Source organism: Gambusia affinis, linkage group LG12, assembly GCF_019740435.1.
Source record: "Gambusia affinis linkage group LG12, SWU_Gaff_1.0, whole genome shotgun sequence".
Classification (NCBI taxonomy): domain Eukaryota; kingdom Metazoa; phylum Chordata; class Actinopteri; order Cyprinodontiformes; family Poeciliidae; genus Gambusia; species Gambusia affinis.
The window spans coordinates 27106439-27128576 of NC_057879.1; the positions used below are offsets into that span (position 1 = coordinate 27106439).

A 22138-nucleotide genomic window follows, 5' to 3' on the forward strand; every position below is an offset into this window, starting at 1 on the left:
ATGTTTATCTGCTGTCATCTTTAGCTACGCTAACTAGCCATAGCTTTCATGACAGGCTCAGGTAGCTGCAGCGGTGATTGACAGCGCTAAGCCCCGCCTCCTGGCTCTTATTGGTTGGTTCTGATTAACACTGGAGCTCCATGTTTTCACACATTATGTGTCTCATAAACTGTCATGACATGGTGACGTATTTTTATAAAAGATCTATTTTTTATAGAAGTTACAACCTGCAGCGTTAACGGGGGAACAGATGGAGGTTCGTACCTGAAGCAGGGAAGAGAGATGATGGTTTCATAAAATCTCCACGTGGCAATAAGATCTTCCCTGATTGGATTGGTGGAGTAATACCGCCAGGCCGACTGGATTCAACACAGAACAGCTTCAGGATTCTGGTGATACACAGAACCAGACAGCACCGGTTCGGCGGTCTGATCTCTGACCTGGATGAGTCCGGCTGCCGGGTGGCGGCGCTTCTCAAAGTGCTTCTGTCTGTGCTGCTCCTGGACCTTCAGAGCCAAACCAGAACCCAGAATCCCCTGCAGCCAGAACCAGAGCAACAGCTTCACAAAAACATTAATAAACGTCTCATCTGTCAGATTTCTGTTTCGCTACACTTCTGTTCCTTTTATTTAACTGTTAATGTAAGGAAACGTCCTTTTATATTCTCATTTTGTTAATTTAACCTTCGTCATAATGATCATAACTCCAAACTCACAGCAGGCAAAGCGAAGAAGGAAACTCCGATCAGAGCGAACGTGCCGGCTAGCAGCCTCCCAGCCCAGGTCTTTGGGGTTTTGTCTCCGTAACCGATGGTGGTCAGCGTGATCTGCAGGAGAGAAATAAAAACAGAAACATGAACTCAGACTCCTGAAGAGGTCAGAGCAGATCCACAGGAAAACTTTTATCAGGAAGAACAACGGATTTAATGGGGAGAAAACCGAAGTTTTATAAACCTGAAACTTTATAAACCTGAAGTTTTATAAACCTGAAGTTTTATAAACCTGAAGTTTTATAAACCTGAAGCTTTATAAACCTGAAGTTTTATAAACCTGAAGTTTTATAAACCTGAAGTTTTATAAACCTGAAGTTTTATAAACTTGAAGAGTTGGTTACAGCAGAACTTCACAGATTATTTCTACTGTGGAGAGAAACTCTGTTCAAATCAATACTTTGTTTCACTAATATCATAACCAAAGCTGTTCTCATTTAGATGTTCATGGAGGAAATCCAGATCTCCTAAATGAAATGAAACCAACATCTGTGTGGTTATTTCAGCAGCGGTGAACCTACCAGCCCCCACCACAGCGCGTCGGCGTACGTGTCGAAGTCCTGCTGCTGGTTCTGCGCCGTCGGGTTCTCCTGGTCCGACACGTTGACCGAGCCGTCGTCTTTCTCCACCAGGTAGACCAGGAAGGACGCCAGGATGAGAGACAGGAAGCCGATGTACCAGGCCGTGATCAGCTCCTGCAGAAACCCAGAACCGTTAATGGATCTGTAACGGTCCCATCAGGCCAGTCTGCTCAGATAAACCAAGATGGACACGTTCTCCTTCCTATTGGCTGTTTTAAACTCTCTCTATGCGACAGGCTGCGTCTTTAGGATCCATACATGATGCACAGAGGCAGCCAGCAGAGATTAGCACGCAGATCAATAACAGGATTAACTCTGAAAACGTGATGCTCGTTGTGTCTTTACTTTTTATTGGATGGGATGGATCTAACCTAATCAAAAAAAGATTGTACATCCCTGGAAGCTACTTTATCCTTGTTCTGTTTTCTCTCATTTCTTTCCCTCTGGAGTCTCTCCAGTCGTACCTTACTGTGAGCGTAGATGGCAGAGCCCAGGAGTTTCCACGTGCCGCCTCTCCGGTCCATGCGCAGCATGCGCAGGATCTGCAGGAAGCGCAGGCTGCGCAGCGACGTGGCCAACACGTTGCCCTGGTTACGCACCGCCACCACCGGCACCGAGGCAATCAGCACGAAGATGTCTGGAGCAGAAGGACCAGAGGTTCTGAGAGCAGCTAATGAGTTTGACCCCAAATTGTCTTTGTTGGAGAAAAAGAGACAATTTTTCAGGAGATGTTAATCACCGCCAGGACCCGACTAAAAAACTGATTTAGTTTGATTAATTCTGACTCTCTTCTATTCACAGCTTCTCTTGAGAAAAGAGCCGCCAACGTCTGCAGAGCTTCTAATTCAAGCCTCAAATAAATCCCAAACACAGACGTGTTAAAATGATAAAGGTTAAATGATGATGGATTGAATGATGAAGGTGGAGGAGAGAAACATCGGATCTGATTTACCTGGACGGGGATCCAGGTGACACTCTGGTGGAAATACCTTACCTGTCTGTTTTTATATAGTTTTTTAGTTTATCTTTCTTAAACCTTCTGGTGAATTTCAGAGCCAATAAAGCAGTTTAAAATATTCGTCCTTAAAATGTTCTTCAGGTGACAGAAGACCGACTTTGTAATCGTCTTTATGTGTCTCTGAATGTTCAGCTCTGAGGTCGGAGCTCCTGATTTTTGAGAGTTTAATGTTACTATTAAATTAAAAAGCTGTGAAGAAGCCATGATTCCTGCATTGGGGTATTTTTTATTTTAATTTTTCTAATAAACTGAAAGAAAAATGATCAAATTTTATTTAAACTCTTTTGTTTCTGTGCAATTTGATCTTTAATAATCCATGAAACCCAGAGGAAGTTCTGGTCGTCATCGTCTCCTGGTTCCTGCTCAGAGCTGCCAGCTCGGTGAGGACGGACAGATCAGGCGTCTTCAGCTCCTCTGTGGGAGTTTTAAAGGCAGCAGCAGCTCTAAATCTGGACAAACTGAGGATGTTTGATGCCTCCAGCAGCTTTCAGGCATCCTGACTGCCACAGAAAGTGAAGGACAGTCTCTTCCAGGGGAGGATTTCTGGCCAATTACTGGAAATTTATTCTGAAAAGCTGCTGGTTTGTTCAGGGCAGCTGACAAAGCTCCTGTCAGCCTGACTCACTCTGCCTGCACGGCTCCTTTAGGAATGCTTTCAGCCATTTCTCTGAAACAATCATCATTGTGTTTCTTTGAGCTTTATGAATGACTTCCTGAGCCTTTTAATTTTATCTGTAAACATTAACACATTTAGGATTCTCCTGCTTACCCAGAATGCACAGCGGTTTGCGGGCGAACTTCAGCCTCCCCCTCCATCCTTTGTAGCGACAGCAGCAACCGGCCGCCCAGATCCTCAGTGCAAACTCTGCTCCGAATATGAAGATGGCAAACGTTTCCTGCAGAGGAAACAGGCTCACTCACTCTGTGTGTGTGTGTGTGTGTGTGTGTGTTTTCTGTGGAGAGACAGAGTCGTTCTCACCAGTATGACCAGCCAGTGTGCAGAATCCTTCTCATGTTCCCTGAATGTGGTCAGTATGGCCAGAATCAAACATCCCAGAACGATTAGAAACCTGCAGAGAAAAGAAACAAACAGCAGGTCAGAAAAAGCTGATGGGACAAAACGGTTCGAGAAATTACAAATTATCTGGAGGAGAAATCAGCAGAAAAACAAAAAGAATTCAGCCAAACAACCAGTTTGTTGCTTCTGCCACTAGAGGGCACCGTTTCCTCTTAGAATAAGACTGCAGTGGTTTCGGCCCCCAAAGCGGGTCCTTGAGGGCCGATTGCATCCTGCCTCTTTTATTCTCTCCTTGGTACCAACAACCTTCTCATCATGTCGATGTTCTTCTTTGGCCTCTAATGACCCATCATGTGATCCAGGTCCGTTAAACCAGGGAGAGACTAAAACATGCAGGAGGCCCTCAGGGCCCACTTTGGGGACCCCTGGACTGAACAATAAAACAGAACCGTGAGGTGCAGATTCTGCACGTTGCTGCCCCCTGGTGGCAGCTGTAAAAACACCAGTAAATAAAACCTGAGCAGGACGATCCGTTTATGGTACCAAACATCCATCAGTGAGACGATGAGGACCAGCAGGACCCACGCTGCAGGTTGTCCAGTTTAACCAGCAAAGACCAGCCTGAACTAAACTTATTTAATGGTTTAATGACAGCAAAAACAACTAAATGAATTAAAACATGCAGTGAAAAACCTTCTGGGGGTTAATGATGGAACCAAAATCAGTTTTATGATTCGAGTGAAATCACAAAATTAATGTCAAACAACAGAATGTTTCACCAAATTAATAAAAAAATACTAACTTATCCCAAAGGGAGTTAAATATGGGCAGATGGTGATGAATCTCCTGTAGCAGTCAGTCTCGCAACAAATCTTAAAAGGCCTCTGACTGAAGATAGTTTCTGTATGAAATGCTAAAAGGTTGATATACATCACACAGTATCATGTCCTGGATGACATCATCAGCTCTGCTCTTCCTCCTCCTCTGTTTTTGCTGCTCCTCTTAAAACTGTCTGATCGGATGATCAGATGATGTTGGAGTGGGAAATCTGAACTTCCTCCTTCTCCCTGCATCCTCTTCAGCTCCTCTGGGATCCGGGGCTCTTAGTTCAGGTAGTAAACAATACAATGTTTCCATGGTTACGCATCATAACAACTGTCCAAAACTAAATAAGAGCAAAAATCCTTCCAGCTTCACAGCATCCAAAACCAGAGGGAACAATTTCCCAAACAGTCAGTGAACGATGACAGGAACTTTCCCAGTGAAGGACGTGTTCGATCCAGATCCAAAATATTAACATGATTAAATCATCCTGGGTTGTATTTACACGTCAAGCTGCAGATAAACGCAGCGCAGGATCCCATCTGAGCTGTGACTGACCATCAGGGCCGTCCTGCAGAGAAACAGCCAGCAGGACGCCGACGGAGAGCTTCGAAGGTGAGGAGAGGCCGACTGCAGACGGGCAGCGTCTGGACCGAACCCGGAGACTCAGACAGACGTAACGAAGCTTTTTATCCGAGCGGAGACAAGAGGACGGACACGCAGAGGGAAACACTTCCTGTCCGTTTCTATGACAACAGAGAATGTTTTTTATCCCAGCAAGTCAAAAAAACTCCAAGAGTCTCAGTTCACGGCCTGATTGCAACAAACCTCAGCAAGATTTCTGAATCTGTCAGTGAAAACCTGCAGCCACAGTAAATAAAGCAAAGAGACACTTAAAACCTCCAGCTGAATATTTCTCATATTTCTGATTAAAAGGTTTTTTAGGTTTTTGTACTTTAGCCTTTCAGTCCAGTGAAGTGAAAACATGAAGAGATTTAAACCTGCAGCAACATTAGAGAGGCTGAAGTAGATTCAACAAACCCATAACTGATGATGATGATGATGAATTATGAGTTTAATAACTTTATGTCTAGAAAAATACAAAGATAAAGAAAATTGGGATTAAATTGGTTCATCCCTCCACTGATAAACAAAATCCTCAAAGTGCTCTGAAAACAAGAATCACCCAACAGCTTCATGTGCTGAAAGTGATCGGTCCATCCGCTATAACTCACTTTACGTTGGTTAGCGCCGTGGAGGCCCGGTTCTGATGGGGCTGCCGGCCCAGATGGGTCTCTGGAGGATTCCTAACAAACAATTTATGGCTGAGATTCAATAAAGTGAGAGCAGACTCTGCATTTCTGACAGATAAATCCATGAGATGTATGCAAAGAGCAGCAGTAACAACTGCAGACAGACGTTAAAGAGTGTGACCTTTAAAAACTGAGGAGGTTTTTATAGCAACTCTGACATGCTGGGAAAAAACAACCAAACTTTTGCTTCATCAGCAACTCTGGCTGCCAAACTGACAAAATTAAACCCCCAACAAGCCCAGAGCTTTCACATAACTCTACATTTACTGCTTCTGACAGCATAGAGTGAAAAGATTTATGATGTTGAGGATATTTTGTCAAATCATTTAGAAATAATTATCTTTTAATTGACTTTTCCAGAGACGACGCCTCCTAGTGGTCAGTTTGCCTCTCTGTGGCTGATGAATTATTGCAGGTCAGAGGTTGGAGTTCAGCGCCGACAGCAGCTCAGATTCAGATCTGCAGCTTCTTGAATCGATGCCAGCAGCAGAAACCGCCGTTCCTCCGGCAGCTCAGCGGAGGAGGAAGATTCACACTCCGGTCCAGACCTGCTGACCCTGCAGGACAGTTTGGACCGGACGAGCCGTGAGTCAGGAAGCAACGCAGCACAGCAGCTGCTGGCTTCACTGACGTGTAATAATGAGAAAAATGCAGCCGAGTCACAAACCAGAAGAATCTCAGACACTTAAAGATGGAATCTGTGCTACTCTGAATTATTCAATATTTGTGGCTTTTGCAAAGCAACGATTCTGACGGCTGAGACGTCGGATGATTTACATCAAATCCCTCATTTCAGGATGAAACAGATTTTTGTACGTTGTGTTCACACTAAAGCTGAGGCAGAAATAAACCTGAACCAGTAACAAAAACCTGAACCAGTAACAAAAACCTGAACCAGTAACAAAAACCAGTACAGCCAGCCAGTAAGGCCACGCTGCCTGGTCACTGTGTGGAATGAGACAGATCATCTTTTCTAGAACAAAACTACAAATTTGCTAGAAAAATCTTTTTGCAATAAACTTCAGAAATTAAGAAAGAAAATATGGAAAGTTTTCCACCTTCGTTTCCACTGAAGCTTTTTCTTGCAAATTTGAAACTTTTCAAAATTTTTCAGGTTTTTTTTCTGCTACATTTTTGTCATTGCTAAAATTTCTGGGGGGGGTTTTTTCAAGCAAATTTCTGACTCTTTAAACTCAGAAATATTTCTAATTTCTTTTTTCTACAAAAATTTCTGGGACTAATCTCAAAATTTGAGTTGTTTTCTAACACATTTGTGACTTTTCAAACAAAATGTTCTTGATTTTTAAAGAAATTTCATGAAATTCTTTTGGTGTAAAATGACTTTTTTTCTATCTGTTAAACTATCTCATCTTTAGTATCGTTATTTTCTAAAAATATTCAGATGTTTTCTGTCTAAACATCCGGACTTTCTTCTCAAACATTTTTAAATCTCTGCCACTGAACACTTTACTTTCACAACCCAGAGCTTTTAGAAGAACCTCTGCGGATCCATCAGCCGTCTAAAATAACCAACACTTTGTTTCCTCTGCAGGAGGAGCCAACCCACAGACTGAGCACAACTGGTTTTACTGGTTTTACTGGTGGATTTGTCTCAAAGTGATTTAAGACAGGCAGGACTGTCATCAATGATTTTGAATCATTACTTTGGAGAAATGGATGCGTATTTAAGCAGCAGACTCCAGAAACAGTTTCTCCTGTTACTGAGGAGGTTCAGCCTGATCAGTCACTCCTAAAGGACGTCCGTCGCTCATCAATCAACGGCGTTCCTCCAACTCGCAGCTCGTCCATCAATCAGCCGAGTTTGTCTGACGTTATTAACAGAACCGAAGATGTTATGATGAAAAATCACTGGGTAAAAGTCTCACATGAAGGAAAGGATCTGAGTCTGGCTCACGTTTTGACGAGCTTCTGTCTGTTTACAGAGGGAACGAAATCAGACGGGCTGAGCAGCAACTTATTGTTGCCTGCAGGGAGACAAAGAGCAACTCCCCGACCAGCTGCCAGAGAGTGAGAGTGGAAAATTAGAATAAATGTGAAGCTACCTGAAGCATTAATGAGGCAAGAAGGAGGCCAGGAAGGAAAATCAGAGCCAAAACATTTGAAAGCATGAAGAGAGCGCTACAGCTAGGATGGGCGCCTGTTAGCTTAGCTATTAGCAAAAACACCACAGCTGCAGATAATTATAACGCCTGACGCTCCTGAGTGAGGCTGCAAGTTTCACATGAATTATTGAACACCTTAAACAAACTGCAGTACAATTAATCTATCAGTGGTTGTCATCATCTAGGGTCAGGGGTCAGGGGTCAGGGTTCAGGGTTTCCAGACAGCAGGGAGACGTCGTTCCTCCAGCGTATCCAGGTCGACCATGCTGGGCCCTCACACCCATTTCAACCGTTTGCATCCAGAATCTCCTTGTTTTGGTCACAACCCAAAGTTTGTGATGAAACATGAGGACAGAAGATCTGATATTTAATTCAGATAAAACATGAGGAACCCAGAGCATCCAGTCACATCTCAATGCTGGTTGTTCTGACTTTATTTTTGTCTGGTCATGACATTCTCCAGGTTGTTGCTTCTATATGAGGCCAACATGTGAAACTGGGCCGTTGAAGACAAACGATCTGGTTGTGGGGTTGCTTGTTACAGATGCACATCAATACAGGTTTATGGCGACACTTTAAGCTTGTATTAGACATTAAAACTGATTTAAAATAAAAATTTCTGAGAAATGACAACAGTACCAGCGAGTGTAACTGTAAGTACGCTGTAACAAGCCACTACATAACGCAGCAGAATCCTTGTAAGTACCAAGTTGCATGTATTGGTACCTTGTGTTGTCAGAACCAGTTGCCTTTGTTACAGAAGCTCAGACATAATGCACCAAACCCAGTACTTTATCTTTGGCAACTCAAAATTTGGAAACTTTGTTGTTCTCAAAACTTAAAGTATATTTAGAGTGTTTTGAAAACAAAAGGTGTGAGTTTTAACAGACATGGAGAGAAGAATCAGGTCAATGAACCATGAAGTTATCTGCTTCAGACTCTTCAGCTCATGCAGCTCTGCAGGAATTAATCACACATTTAGATGAGACTCTACGTACAGTTGGTACCTTCAACAGTTCCCAGCTGCATAATTCAGCGCCAAGCTCTCGTCCGGACCGAGTTTCCGATGGGCTGGTCTGCCAAAGGCTGGGATTTGTCACCTGAGTGCCCTGGAGGCCGAGGCGGCCATTACTGGCTTGGCAGGACGAGGTGTCAGCAATCAGTGTCAGGCGTCCAGCAGAGCTGTTCATTAGCACAAAGACTGCTCTCGCCTCACTGACTCTGACGTCTGTCGCTCCGTCTGGGCTGATGGAAACAGGTTTGCTTTGTCACCTTCAGCAGCTCATTTAGTCTGCAGCAGCGGCAGTCAGGCGCTCTCCGAGAGACCAAAAGGTCAACATGGGGACCTGGGTCTGCTGGACGCACTGATGGGCTTCAATTCTGGACGACGTGATGCGTCTTTTATAATTAGCAATAGAGGAATAATTTCCACCCGAAGCTTCTCCGTTACAGGATAACCGGCAGAGCATCTCAGGCACCTTGAGCTAATTTATGGGATATTTGGAGAATAATTATGGGGAACCAAAGGGGTGGGTTTACTTATGACAGGGGTGGGTTTACTTATGACAGTGGTGGGTTTACTTATGACAGGGGTGGGTTTACTTATGGCAGTGGTGGGTTTACTTATGGCAGTGGTGGGTTTACTTATGGCAGTGGTGGGTTTACTTATGACAGTGGTGGGTTTACTTATGACAGTGGTGGGTTTACTTATGACAGTGGTGGGTTTACTTATGACAGTGGTGGGTTTACTTATGACAGTGGTGGGTCCTGGAGCGCTGGCATCCATCCTGCATGTTTTAGTTTCAGTCAGATAATTTTTCAATACAACCACTGATGAGGTTTTCAGATGTTTTGCTCTTTGTAAGACTTGAGTAAAAATGAACAGGAGGTTGTAAAATCACAGAAAGGGGAACGATAGTAAAGTTGGGGTTTTGTTGAGTGGAGAGTATCTGTGGACGTATGTCTGTCCTCCAAGAGGAAACATTGTTAGTGTTGTTTAAACAATATTTATTTATCCTTCTTAATAAAGTTTTATTCTTTCCAGAGTAATGTAGAGAAGGAAATCATTTTCATAATGACTTACAGTCAACTTCATTCAAAAACACCTTTTGATCCTAAATGGAAAGTAAATTATGTTGTAACTCATTATCAAACTTCCTACAAAGAGTTCATGGTGTAACTACTGAGTATCATTGGTTTTTAACAGGGTTAAACACGAGGTCTGGTTGTCTGCTGTGAATTATACTGCCAGGCTTATTACTAAAACAACATTAAACCTAAAAGGTGAGGTTGACTGTTGTCTGAATTTACCTGCAGAAAAACATCCAGACAGTTTGTTCCATAAACTGGACACTGACCCAAACCAGAGCTGAACGTATCGGGTCTGGATGGTCACAAACAGAAACAACCAGAGGATCCAGGATCCTCCCACTGCAGCGGATGATTATCTGCTTTCCACTCCGTATCGATCGTTTGGTCATTAATCAATCCTGTCTTATTGTTGCAGTAAACAAACTGGTTTTACTGTTTAAACCAGCAGCAGTAATCAAACAGATGAAGGATTTAAAAGGTGATTAGAACTATACAGGCTTTTATTATTATTATTATTATTATTATTAAGGTTTTATAACAGCGCCACCTGCTGTCTGTTGGTCTAGATATGAAAGCATCTCTAATTGAACAAATAAATATTTAAAAAAGAAAAAATCCCGATGAATAAAGATGGTATTTTAATGTATTTTGTGTGTTTCGGTTTGATAAAATTAAAAATCTCTCAGCTGTTCCTGGTCAAACGTCACGTCAGCGTTTCTCCGCTTCCTGTTTCCTCTCTGAGCTAAACGAGCTGCAGCATCGCTCCATCCTCTCTGCTCCTGCACACCAGATGCTTTCTGCGTCTCCATGGCAACAGCTGCTCACTGGAGCATCCCTCCCGCTCCCCATCACCATGGCGACACCTGCTCGTCTCCCTCCCTGCTGCCAGGGAACACCGGCATTACCTCCGCTGTCAGTGTCTCCATGGCGACGAGCGCATGGCAGACGAGTCGCACAGCGAGCGGCGCGACGTGATTGGACGCCTTTCAGAACGAGTAAACAGAAAATCCTCAGACAGAATCAACAAAAAGCCATCTGAAGGCATGATGTCATCCTTCCTTCAAGGAGACTTCATGAAGAAATGTAGACAGAAAAGTATAAAACGATTAGAGAACGCTTCAAAACTGAAAACTGATGATAAAGACTGGAAGTTATTAAACAGCAGCATTCACAGCTTCATCACCTCCAACAGGTTACAGCAGAGAAACCGAAAACATTTCCAGTTTTCAGAAACAGAAAATGTTTCACTACAAACATCTGCCTTCGATTTCTGAAACACAAGAAACACAAACGGACTGGAACGTTTCAACGGCATCAAGGAAAACATTTTCCTGAGCTGCTGGAAAACCGATCAAAGCAACACACAGGTCAGGGAGGAGCCAGGCGATACTGGGAACCAGCAGCAGTACTGGGAACCAGCAGCAGTACTGGGAACGAGCAGCAACACTGGGAACCAGTAGAAATACTGGGAACCAGCAGCAACACTGGGAGCTCCACCACCCTGTTGGGATCCTGTTCTGTAAAACGAAGCTTAAACCTGCTGCAGCCTGAGATCGGATCAGATTGGACCAGACGTGTGGTCCATTAACGATGAACCGTTATCTCGGACCAGACACGTCAGAGAGCTTCGCCTCCTAATGCAGGAGTCTTGTTCTCCGCCGGAGGAGACGTCAGCCAGTTTCTCTGCTCAGAGATCCAGGATGGAAAACTCCAGTTCTACTGGATGTTCTGGTTCTGCTGGACGTCTGGAGGTTTACCGGTCTGCTCAGTGAGGAAGAGAACGATGATGACTGCTGTGACACCTCCTCAGATGAATGTTTAAGGGTTGGATTCATGGTTTATAACTGATTAGTTACGATGCTTTTCATCAAATTCTGCTGCCTGGAAACATTTAAATCTGGACGGATCCAACAAGCGAATCCCATCCAACCCGATCAAAGGCTTCCAAAGCAGAAGAATGGATCCATTTTGTGAATGTTTCTTCCATTATTTGCAGTTTTTTCCACAAATGTTGTTCCATAAATCAAAGTTTGAACGGTTGCTGCTGATTTCTGACCATCATCAGATCTTCTGACCAGATTCATAAACCTGCTCAAACTGACCCTGAATATGTTAATGTATGAATTAGACATGAATAATGAGGCTCTGAAGGTCACTTCTCCCAGTTGGTCAGGTGGCTCATCTTCATGATGCTCAGATGTTTTTACGCCCTGGGGGACGAGGGGTCACTTATTTACCGCCTGGAGCAGCATGTTGATGGATCTTTAAGCATCAACGTGTCTGGATTAAAGGAGGAAGTTCAACCAGTCGGCTGTTTGAGTATAAACACCTAAAAAGTTTGATATTTAATGGAGTAAATGAGTCCGTCCCAGCAGAGCCAGGAGTTTTCCTCTGATCCTCCCCTGATTAATTATCCTGAAGTGGCAGCTGCGTCCTGCTCACCGACAGACGGCTTCATGTTTCTGTGGGTTTCATCTTCACTTCGTTTCTCTGTGAGGAACAGCAGAGCTCACGAAAGACGAGTTTCATTTTATTGGTTTGGTTCTGCATTACAGCTCCACCCGGATCCTTACAGCTCAAATACTCTGGGTTAGGGTCTGGTCACTTTTTATGTATCAATAAATGTACAAACATCTTTATATCATTATTGTGGTGATTGGATTTGCTCGGCTGCAGACAGATCTGAGTGTGGCGTCTCTTCTGCGATAGATTCTTGGAGTCAGCCGACACCAGTCTGTCAGCTTGGGGTGTCAGTGATGTGATGAGGACAGAGTGGGACTGTGAGGACATGGAGACGTCCAACAGGTCCAGCAGACGAGCTCCGTCTGCAGGAATCAGCCAGAGTGTTTCCTCTGACAAGCAGGATTTTACTGCAGATTAAAACAACTAAGAAATAATAAACCACTAAATCTCACAGCCTCTACAGACCACAGGCAGCAGGTGAAAGGTCATGAAAGGTCAGTTAGTAAAACTTGGAACCAGTAAGGCTGTTTGAAGAAGAACACCTCTAAAAACAAGATGGCTGCCGGACCTGCTTTACAAACCAACAAGAACAACAAAATGAAGAGCAAATCCAAACAGGACAAACTCCTCCAAAACACGGTGGAGGAGGGATCATGATGTGGGACTGGGTGGAAGCATTTTGTCCTCTAACTGGGAAGAATTTATTAATCTGTCATAAAACCTTTCATGTGGAGTTATGGTGGTCACTGGATGTGTTCACATCGGTTTTTTATTCGCATTTTGAAGAACCGCATTAAAAAAGGTTGATGGAAACAAAAAAATTAAAAATAATTTCCTCAATTCAACAAAAAAGATTTTATGTTCCCTTGAGTTGAGATTTGACTTTTCTGAAAAAGTTAAAGTGCTAAAAGTGAAACACATTTACCAATGAGCTGACGCAGCGAAGGCGCCCCCTGCTGGCGGGTCTGAGGTTCAACCCTCCGGCTCACAGGGGAAAACGTTTCTTTCCTAAGACTCGGTCCAGGCCAGGTTTCAACCTCTACTTCCTGTTTACTGTAGCTCTGCGTGGCGTCAACATTGATGACATCATATCCTGACTGATTCGCTCCAAACCCAGCAGATGGAAACTCGACCAACTTCAAATATTTTCTTAAAATCTGCGTGACCGTCAGATGGGAACATCGTTACTATGGCAACGTAAACAACCCGAGGCGATGACGTCACGTTGAAATCAAAGGAATTTCCTCTCAGATCCACCATTCCTCCATCACTGGGATCACTGGTCTGTTTGTCTCTCAGCTCGTCAGATAAATCCTCCCTGACCACGACGATTGTTGTCCAACATCTAATCAGACTGTTTTGCTATTTTTTCCCTCCATCTTTCCTTCAGAGCAACGCACTGCTGCGTTTGGCATTAGTTTCCATGGCGACTGGAAACCTTTCGGCCCTCCTTCCTCCCATCATGCAGTCATTTTGGATCTGCTCAGCGTGCAGGGAGTGAAAACGGTAATCAGACGAGAGGAAGCAGACGTTCAGCAGCTTCTGTGTTTTATTCTGACAAATTCTCCTGAAACTCCGGCTGATGCTGCGTTCTGCAGTCAGAGCTCCCAGTTTGCCGTTTTATTTCACTGATACTTATAAACATGGAGGACAAAGACTCAGCTACGTTTCTTACTCTGGTTTCCTGCAGGATTATTTTCCTCCGATTAGCAACAGGAATCCAGATGTAAAGAGATTCTTTAAGATAAAATCTAAAACCCAGAGGATGAAACTCCTCAAACCAACCACTGAAAACGACTGAAGGTGATGCTGAGAGAAGATTATGTGTAATTTTAAATTTCAGAAACAAGTATTGTATTTGCATCCCTTTATTATCTGTAATCAAATCGTTCAAATCCAACAGAACCGAACTTCAAGTGATTTAAAAAAAAAAAAAAACAACATCAACTAAAATTATGTTTTTTCTTCTTTTCTCTGACAGATAAACGTAATCAGAGTCATTTCTTCAGGTTATTCTCTGAGGAAATGACTGTTGATTGCATTTTTCTGAGTGGAACCTTTGTATTCATGTTTCTGGTACGCCCATAAATCTGACGCACAGGCCGTGATGGACGATGAAGCTTCTCTCGGCCCAATGAGGGTTAATTTCTGATTCTAAACCCATCTGAAGGAAAACTCTACTGTTGTGTTCACACTGTGCTATAAGGAGTTAGCCTGTCAGCGAAGCAATTAAAAGCTAAAGTAGCATTTCTGCAGCAGCTAACATGTAGCAGCGAACCTCAAAACATTGTCCTGAGCCGTATGCAACGAAATTTCATTATGTGCATACAAAATGACAATAAAGTCTGCCTAAGTCTAATGCTAACGTCAGCGTCCACATTTCTAAAGAAGCTCGATGAATCAAGACTTTCTGAAACTCTGGATGGAGAGAATTAAACTTTGCTCCAACATGTAGAACCGATTAAAACCAAAACTGACTTTGTTGTTGAGCTCATATCTACATTTATTCAACAATTTAGCAGGAGAAACAGTTTTTGACTTGAAAATGTTGCTCATCTTGTCGATATGGTTTTGATTAAATGTGACAGATGGCTGTGTAGCTGAAACTGTATTTTTTTAAACTCGTGTTTTCTCTCTGCAGTAAAATATGAAATGAAGCCGTTTATGTTTCTCTGTAAATTCAGAATTTCTCTCAGAGGAAACCTGAACCCAGCAGGTTTTCTAGCGTCTCCATCGGTTCCTCCATGTTTCCTGGATCCCAGAGCTGCTCTGAGTTTGTTTTCTGGGTCCAGACGGTCCTGCATGAACAGAACCGTCTCAGCAGCGCCGTGTTTCTGTCCCGGGTCAGGATGAGCATCCGGACCCTTTAAACCTGTCACAGACTGAGTCATTGGACTATTATAGCTGCAGCTGTCCTGCTGCAGGCCGTATTTCACACTGTAAGCTCCCTTTATTGCACCTGCAGAACCACGGAGGCTGCAGCAGCGCCTCTCATTATGCCTCAGAGAGGCAACATTTAGTTTTCCTATACGCAGCGACGCTGGATCATTACTTGAGCTGTAAACGAGCCGCAGCAGAGAGACGGAGGTCTTAGCAGTGCAGCTCTGGAGGAGCTTGTTAAATTGACTTCCTGTCACCTGGATTGATCGTCTTGGGCTGATCCTGCTGGTCGGATCTCCAGGTCGGAGTGTCTCAGGTCTCAGCGCTGGGAAGGATTCAGTGTAGAAGCAGTTTCTGTGTTTAGTCATGGCTTTTTGGCGGATTTAGCAGATTTTATGTGAGTGAAACTAAATAACATGAAAAGACAAAATGTCCTGCAACAAGTTACATACAAGCTGCTCCTCTGCAACCCCGACGAGAGACAAGAGGAAACATCGCAGAGGTAAATGAAGATAATCAGGATAAAAAGATAAAAACACATTAGAGTCACATGATTTGGACTCCAGACGCGTCACTGCCGCCTCCTCTTATATTACGGTGTTGAAGCTACAAGCACAGTCAAATAAATCACTGTCAGAAATAACACGGCTGAATAACTTCTCAGACTCCACATCATTACAAAAACCAGATCAGCACAAGCAGCACAATGTTCGGCACATTAATCCCACCTCATATTAAAATTAATCTGATTGATTTTTCTCTGATGCTCATCTGTCTGCTTTCAGTGAATGCAGCCTGCATTCACAAGCTGCATTCACACCGGCTGCATTCACACCGGCTGCATTCACACAGGCTGCATTCACAGGCTGCATTCACCGGCTGCATTCACACCGGCTGCATTCACACAGGCTGCATTCACAAGCTGCATTCACACCGGCTGCATTCACAGGCTGCATTCACACCGACTGCATTCACACAGGCTGCATTCACACCGGCTGCATTCACACCGGCTGCATTCACACCGACTGCATTCACACAGGTTCCATTCACACAGGCTGCATTCACACCGACTGCATTCACACAGGTTCCATTCACACAGGTTCCATTCACACAGGCTGCATTCACACCGGCTGCATTCACACCGACTGCATTCACACCGGCTGCATTCACACAGGCTGCATTCACACAGGTTCCATTCACACAGGTTCCATTCACACAGGCTGCATTCACACCGGCTGCATTCACACCGACTGCATTCACACAGGTTCCATTCACACAGGCTGCATTCACACAGGTTCCATTCACACAGGCTGCATTCACACCGGCTGCATTCACACCGACTGCATTCACACAGGTTCCATTCACACAGGCTGCATTCACACAGGCTGCATTCACACCGGCCGTGTTCAGTCCGCTCTGATTGAACTCCAGGCCCAGGATAAACGTTGCAGAACATCTGATCACTGAGGAAAACCCAAACACTGAACTGACCGGGTCCAACATCACCAGGTCAGAACCGGAGATGGATGTGTGAGAGCCAAGTCCTGACAAATGTCTTAAAGATTTCAGCAAAGTGGGCGGAGCCAAGAGACGCTGAGAGGCGTGGCCAAGTGTGGAGTCAAAACAACTGTTAGTAAGTCAACGACTTTCCAGACCATCCAACAAATCTAGAGGCTTTTTTCTGTTGTTGGAGAGTTTTATGTTGACTATTCTGAATAAGTTTCAGAATAAGTTTAATAGGTTTAAGGAATAAGTTTCTTCTGCACAGATACAACCCTAAATAACACATTTAGTGAGTTTATCAGTAAAAAAAAAAGCAGATCTGGAGGTGAATTCTATATTTCACGGTAATATTTACCCATTTCTGTGGTGGATGATGCTCCAAAATCTAAATAACATCCTAAATATGTGAGAGTCAGAAAAGTAATATTTCTCATTTCAACAGAAAAATAATTCAGATTAAATATGAATATATAATCACACGCTGCAGATCACAACACTGGTCTGGTAAACTGTCCCAGTAATTACTTTAAATATACGAGTTAATATTTCACACAACTGTAAAAATAAAATACTTTCCGTGTTTTCATATTAACAGTATAATTACATGTAATTAAATCCACCAGTGTTCTTATTTCTGAGATAAATTAATGTTTTCTGCTCCAACTTGTGCATGTAAATGTATTTCTGTCTCCTCATTGAGAACTCTGCAGATTTTACCGCCTATTAAAGGAGACATTTCAGGACAGTTTGAGATAAACGCTCATTATCTGGGCCACGTTTTGGCAGCTTGAAGCCTCAGAGGGACAGTCAGCGTGACGCCACCGGCAGCTTCTGCTGCTTCTCCTCGTCTAGGAAAACGCTTCCACAGCTATCGATGCGACAAGCTGAGCTGGTCCGAGTTCTCCGGGGACAAACCGGCGTCCAACCGGAGACGGGAAGACAGAGATCCTGCTTTCAGAACGACAGAACAATCGACTCTGAATGTTGATGGAAAAACAGGCAAAACAAGCAGAAAAATGCTGAAATGTCTCCAGTTTTTCAATATTAAATCACATGTATGTCTGAAAACAGAGCAACAAAAACATACAACTATTTTATCACCATAAAGTTTTTCTTCCTTTTGTACCCATTTCTTTCAAACTGGTGATGAATCTGATTAAATCTAATATTTTCTTAATATCTTGTGTAACTAAACTGATGGTGGTGGATCCACATTTGGACAGCTGGTTCTTATGAATATGAGGAATTGTGAGTCGCTTGAACTGTTCATTCATCATTATAATGACTGTTATCCATCGTCATGGTGTCGGCTGTCAGTCACTGGACTCGGATAAAACACACTTCCTTCTGCAGATGCAGAGGAGATAATAGAAAATGATTTTAAATGCTTTTTTAACAAAGAAAACACAAAACATCCAGAAAAGGTTGGAATGAAACGACCAAAACTATGATAGAAAAGATGAAGATGTGAAATTAATAATTAAAATCATAAAAATGAGTTTCATAACCTCCTTTCCATCAGTGTTTGTTGATCCTGCAGCTCCGGTGCCGTAGGCTGCATTTCCTGTTCAGTCCGCTTTAACTTTGGTCTCCTACAAACATCAATCTGGGTTCAGTTGAAACGGACTCTGGTTCAGTTCGAATGCACATGTGAACACCAAGCGGACCAGAACCCACTCCAAAAGCAGGAAGTGGACTACAGCACAGGGCATTCTGGGTAAATACAACCAAAACAAACACGTTAGCCTAGCGCTAGCGGATAAAATGGGTCGTGTTTTTTTTTTTTCCAAGACAAAAGAGAAATTCTCAACCACTAAACTCCATTTTTGTTTCCATTTCATGAAGCAGGAAGTTGTGCTCAGTGTCTGGAACTGGAATATCTTTTAGGCTCCCAGGTGGGAAAGTGACATTTCAGTGCAGCCTGTTTAAAGAACAACAGACATGAGACATCAGCCTGGCATCGAAGGCTGCAGCCGTCATGGGAGGCGCTGCTCAGTTGCTGGATTTATGCAAAATATGCACAGAAAAAAAAAAGCTCAGTTATTCTAAATCCTTATTATGTTTGGAAAATACAAATTGCATTTCCTTTCTTTAACTCTTCCACATCTTTCTCCGTCCTCTGTGATCACACTTTTAGTCGTCTGTTTGTTAAAAGTTCACTTTTCCTCTTCAGGAAAGTGAGTGGCAGATAAAGGAGCTCAATGTCTGGATCAAACTGCTAACTTCCAGAACCAGCAGCTTTGGCTCGGGAACCGCCCGAGGTCCGGGGCTAATTAATCCGGAGATCCTTCCGCTGGCTCAGAGTCCGCGACTCCTCGCCAGAAGTCCTGCCCTCCTCCAAATCCGCTCCTCCTTTTCTCCACTAGCAGTAAAATCAGAAGTGCAGGTTTCACAGGGTGACTTTGAGACATTTATTACACCTCATTACCTACTGATATTCAAACTCTGATCTAATCTGGCTTTAACTTTATTCAACTGGAATCAGACCAATAATGCTCCTTCATGCCCTAAAATCCTCTTTAATATGTAAACAGTGAATCGGTTTTCACAGGATGATCAAAGTCTGGCTGGGAGCCATTTCAACGGGAGGATCCTGGTGCTGAGGGCCCGTCAGCGTTCTGACGTGAACAGAGACTTTCTGAGCTACGTTTAATTAACCAAGGTTGTTAGTTTCCAACTGGACTCAGCAGGACTTCAGCCGCAGTGCAGAGAAAAACTGGAAGGTTTTCAGGGTCAAAGGTCAACTTGAAAGGCTGCCGCTGACCTCTGCAGGTCAGAGCGGGACAACTTTCTGCTTTTTATTTATTTCTTTAGGAGAAGATGTCTAGGGTGTTGTATTCTATCTACTTCTTTCTCTCCTTTACTTTTATTTCCTTCTTTCTCTTTAAACCTTTTCGTCTCTCTCTGTCCATTACGTTGGAAATAAACCCAAAGCCATTTCTGATAGTTTCACATGTATATCAAGTGAAAGTTGCATAACTCTGCTTGTCAAAGCAAACCTCACATTGACACTCGGACAACATTTCTGATTTCCACACTGTCTCATTTACAATCAGTTAGAAGAACATTTCCAGAATTAAAACTCTAACTAACGTCTCAGAAAGATCTAGAAACTCATCCATGCACTTATCTTTAGTCGCATTGATTACTGTAACTCTCTTTACAAATCTGCCTAAAAATATCAATTAGACATCTGCAGGTGATCCAAAACGCTGCTGCTGGCGCTCTGACTAAAACCAGGAAGATGGATCACATCACACAGGGCTGAAGTCCTTACACTGAGAGAAGAGACTTTAAAATACTGTTGGTGGTTCATAAACCACTGAACCACTTTGCACCAAACTACATACAAGTTCTGCTGGAGTTGTATGAATCTTCCAGACCTCTCTGGTCTTTTGGTTCTGGTTCTGGTTCTGGTCTGCTATGTGTCCCCAGAACCACAACAATATAAAACCCAAGATTTGTTATTATCTCCAAATCCACATTCATTCCCACCTCCTGCTCTGCTGATGTTCTGCTAAATAAATCCATGTCGCTCTCCACTCCACCTCCCAGTAACAACGTCCAGTCAGACTCTCTTTATCAGAACCTGAAACCAACCAGTGAATCTGTCTGGACTAAGACTGAGGTTGATTCATCAATGTCACCTTCCTGTTCCCTTCTGATAGTGCCAGCTGTGTGTGAGCTGTATTTGGATCCAATGTGATTTTACATGCATATCTTAAGAATCCATCTCTGCTCCTTGGTTCTGGTCCTGACAGTAGAACATCCACCCCAGTGACCATCAGTGAGATGTTTGTCCATGAGTCTCTCAGGACGTCCTGTAGTTTCTCTCTGAGCTCTGACACAGCTGCTGTCACGTCCTCAAAGTGTCTCAGAGGACGGATGTTGATGCTGGATGAGTGTGTCGACTCACTGAGTGCTGGCAGTGAGGGGTAGTTGAGGAGAAACTGGTTGTGATCCTCTGTGTGTGAGAGCTGCTCCAGCTCAGCGTCTTTCCGGACCCACAGGTTCCGGGTACCTCAGGTCCTGATGCTCAGTTCAGATTTTTATTATTTTTGCTGAAATCAGATTTTTTGTGGTCGTTTGTACAGCTAATAAAATGCCTCTGCAATCCGTCTTGGGTATGAATGATGTACAACCCTAAAGCACCATGAAGACGAATGTAGACGTCACACAGCAGCTCTCTGTTTACCGAGGAAATAATTGATCTATGGATCGATTGTAAAGTTATTCAGCATCGGGAGCCGACGGTTTCATCAGAACCGCTGCTTCGTTCAGATTCATTTGGCCTCTTCTGGTACCAAATTATGATGCATGTTGGATAAAATGCAACATGGCTGATTCACTGCAGACGTTTACAGAGACGCATCTGATTTAGTTACAGAAGTGGAAGTGGCACAAATTCAATTGTCTTTTGGTCAAAAAGATAGGAAATGGGTCATTCAGACGGCCATGAAAAGAGTTGGATTTGGGTCACATCTGACTGCAACCAGGATTTCCTCTGAATACCAAAGTATCCCAGAAACTCGACCCAAACTCAGTCACCAACTGGACTGATTCCAACAGCAGCAGATTTACATCAGAAAAAAAAGAAGGCCTAGTCAAAGTTTGGAGGCAAAATAGAGCTCTCCAGAATCAACAGTTGGCTTCATTTGCGGCTGCCTGTTCTCTCAGTAACGTTTTGTTTTTCAGTTTCTTTCTGATTGAACACGTTTCATATTACGGGCCTCAAATCTTTATTTTAAACTATGGTGTCTTTCTTCAGATTTGAAAATATATTGTTTTTCATTTCCTCCTCTGATTCTCTGCTTGAGGAACAGTTGGATTCTCTACGGACCGTAAATCTGCAGCGTCATGCTGTCACTAAATCCCACGTCTACAGATAATCTGAGTGTGAAACAAACTGTTGTTTTCCAGGATCTAGTGATCCTCTGCAGCTCTGCAACCTGCTGCAGCAAACGCTGCCGAGTGTTTTAACTGGGGTTGCCTAGCAACTGGGACTCGGCTGTGTCATCGTGTTGTTGCTGAAGCACAAAACACACTCATTACAGACAAAACACACACACATCTTGAGCCCTCACACCCACCAACCTGCTAAATATAGGCAGGCATTGATGCAGTCAGCAAACCGGCGTCGTCTCAGGGGAAAACATCGGGTCACGGTTCTGTTTAATGCACGAACCCGGTGCCAGTCTTTTACTTCAACAAGGTGCTCTGATCACTTTAAAGACCAAACATTGCAGATTTCAGGCTGAAATGAGGCGATTATGTACAATAACCACTGGAACTGGTCCGAATCACAGTGGTGGTGGGACTGGTGGAGAACCAGCAGGACGTACCAGAAGAAGATGTTCCTATCAGCCGTTCACAGGAGCTTCAGCTCAGGGAGGAAAAGAAAACTGAACTCTGTCCATAAAGACCTGAGCTGGTTTTTACATGGTGACTTGGGTCTGCAGAGAAAAACTCTGGTTTTCTGTTTACAAAGATGTAAAGTTACAAAAGGAAAACTTTACTGGAGTCATTCGTAGCTGAGTTTTTTTAATCCATGTTGACG

At 43.5% G+C, this 22138-nt stretch overlaps 1 protein-coding gene across 5 annotated transcripts in view; it reads right to left on the reverse strand.

Annotated features, from left to right (window-relative positions):
* kcnq3 (potassium voltage-gated channel, KQT-like subfamily, member 3) overlaps window positions 1–22138 on the reverse strand; it is a 55521-nt gene that overhangs the window by 13273 nt on the left and 20110 nt on the right. For 4 of the 5 annotated variants that reach the window (XM_044135186.1, XM_044135188.1, XM_044135190.1 and 1 more), the window contains exons 3-9: window positions 3348–3438; window positions 3138–3264; window positions 1815–1987; window positions 1291–1464; window positions 716–826; window positions 441–536; window positions 265–359 (exon numbers count right to left, since the gene is read on the reverse strand). In XM_044135186.1, coding sequence (XP_043991121.1) covers window positions 265–359; window positions 441–536; window positions 716–826; window positions 1291–1464; window positions 1815–1987; window positions 3138–3264; window positions 3348–3438 — 867 coding nt within the window. Of the gene's footprint in view, window positions 1–264; window positions 360–440; window positions 537–715; window positions 827–1290; window positions 1465–1814; window positions 1988–3137; window positions 3265–3347; window positions 3439–4316; window positions 5087–22138 lie in introns of those variants that run through there. The other variant, XM_044135187.1, reaches the window with a different exon arrangement.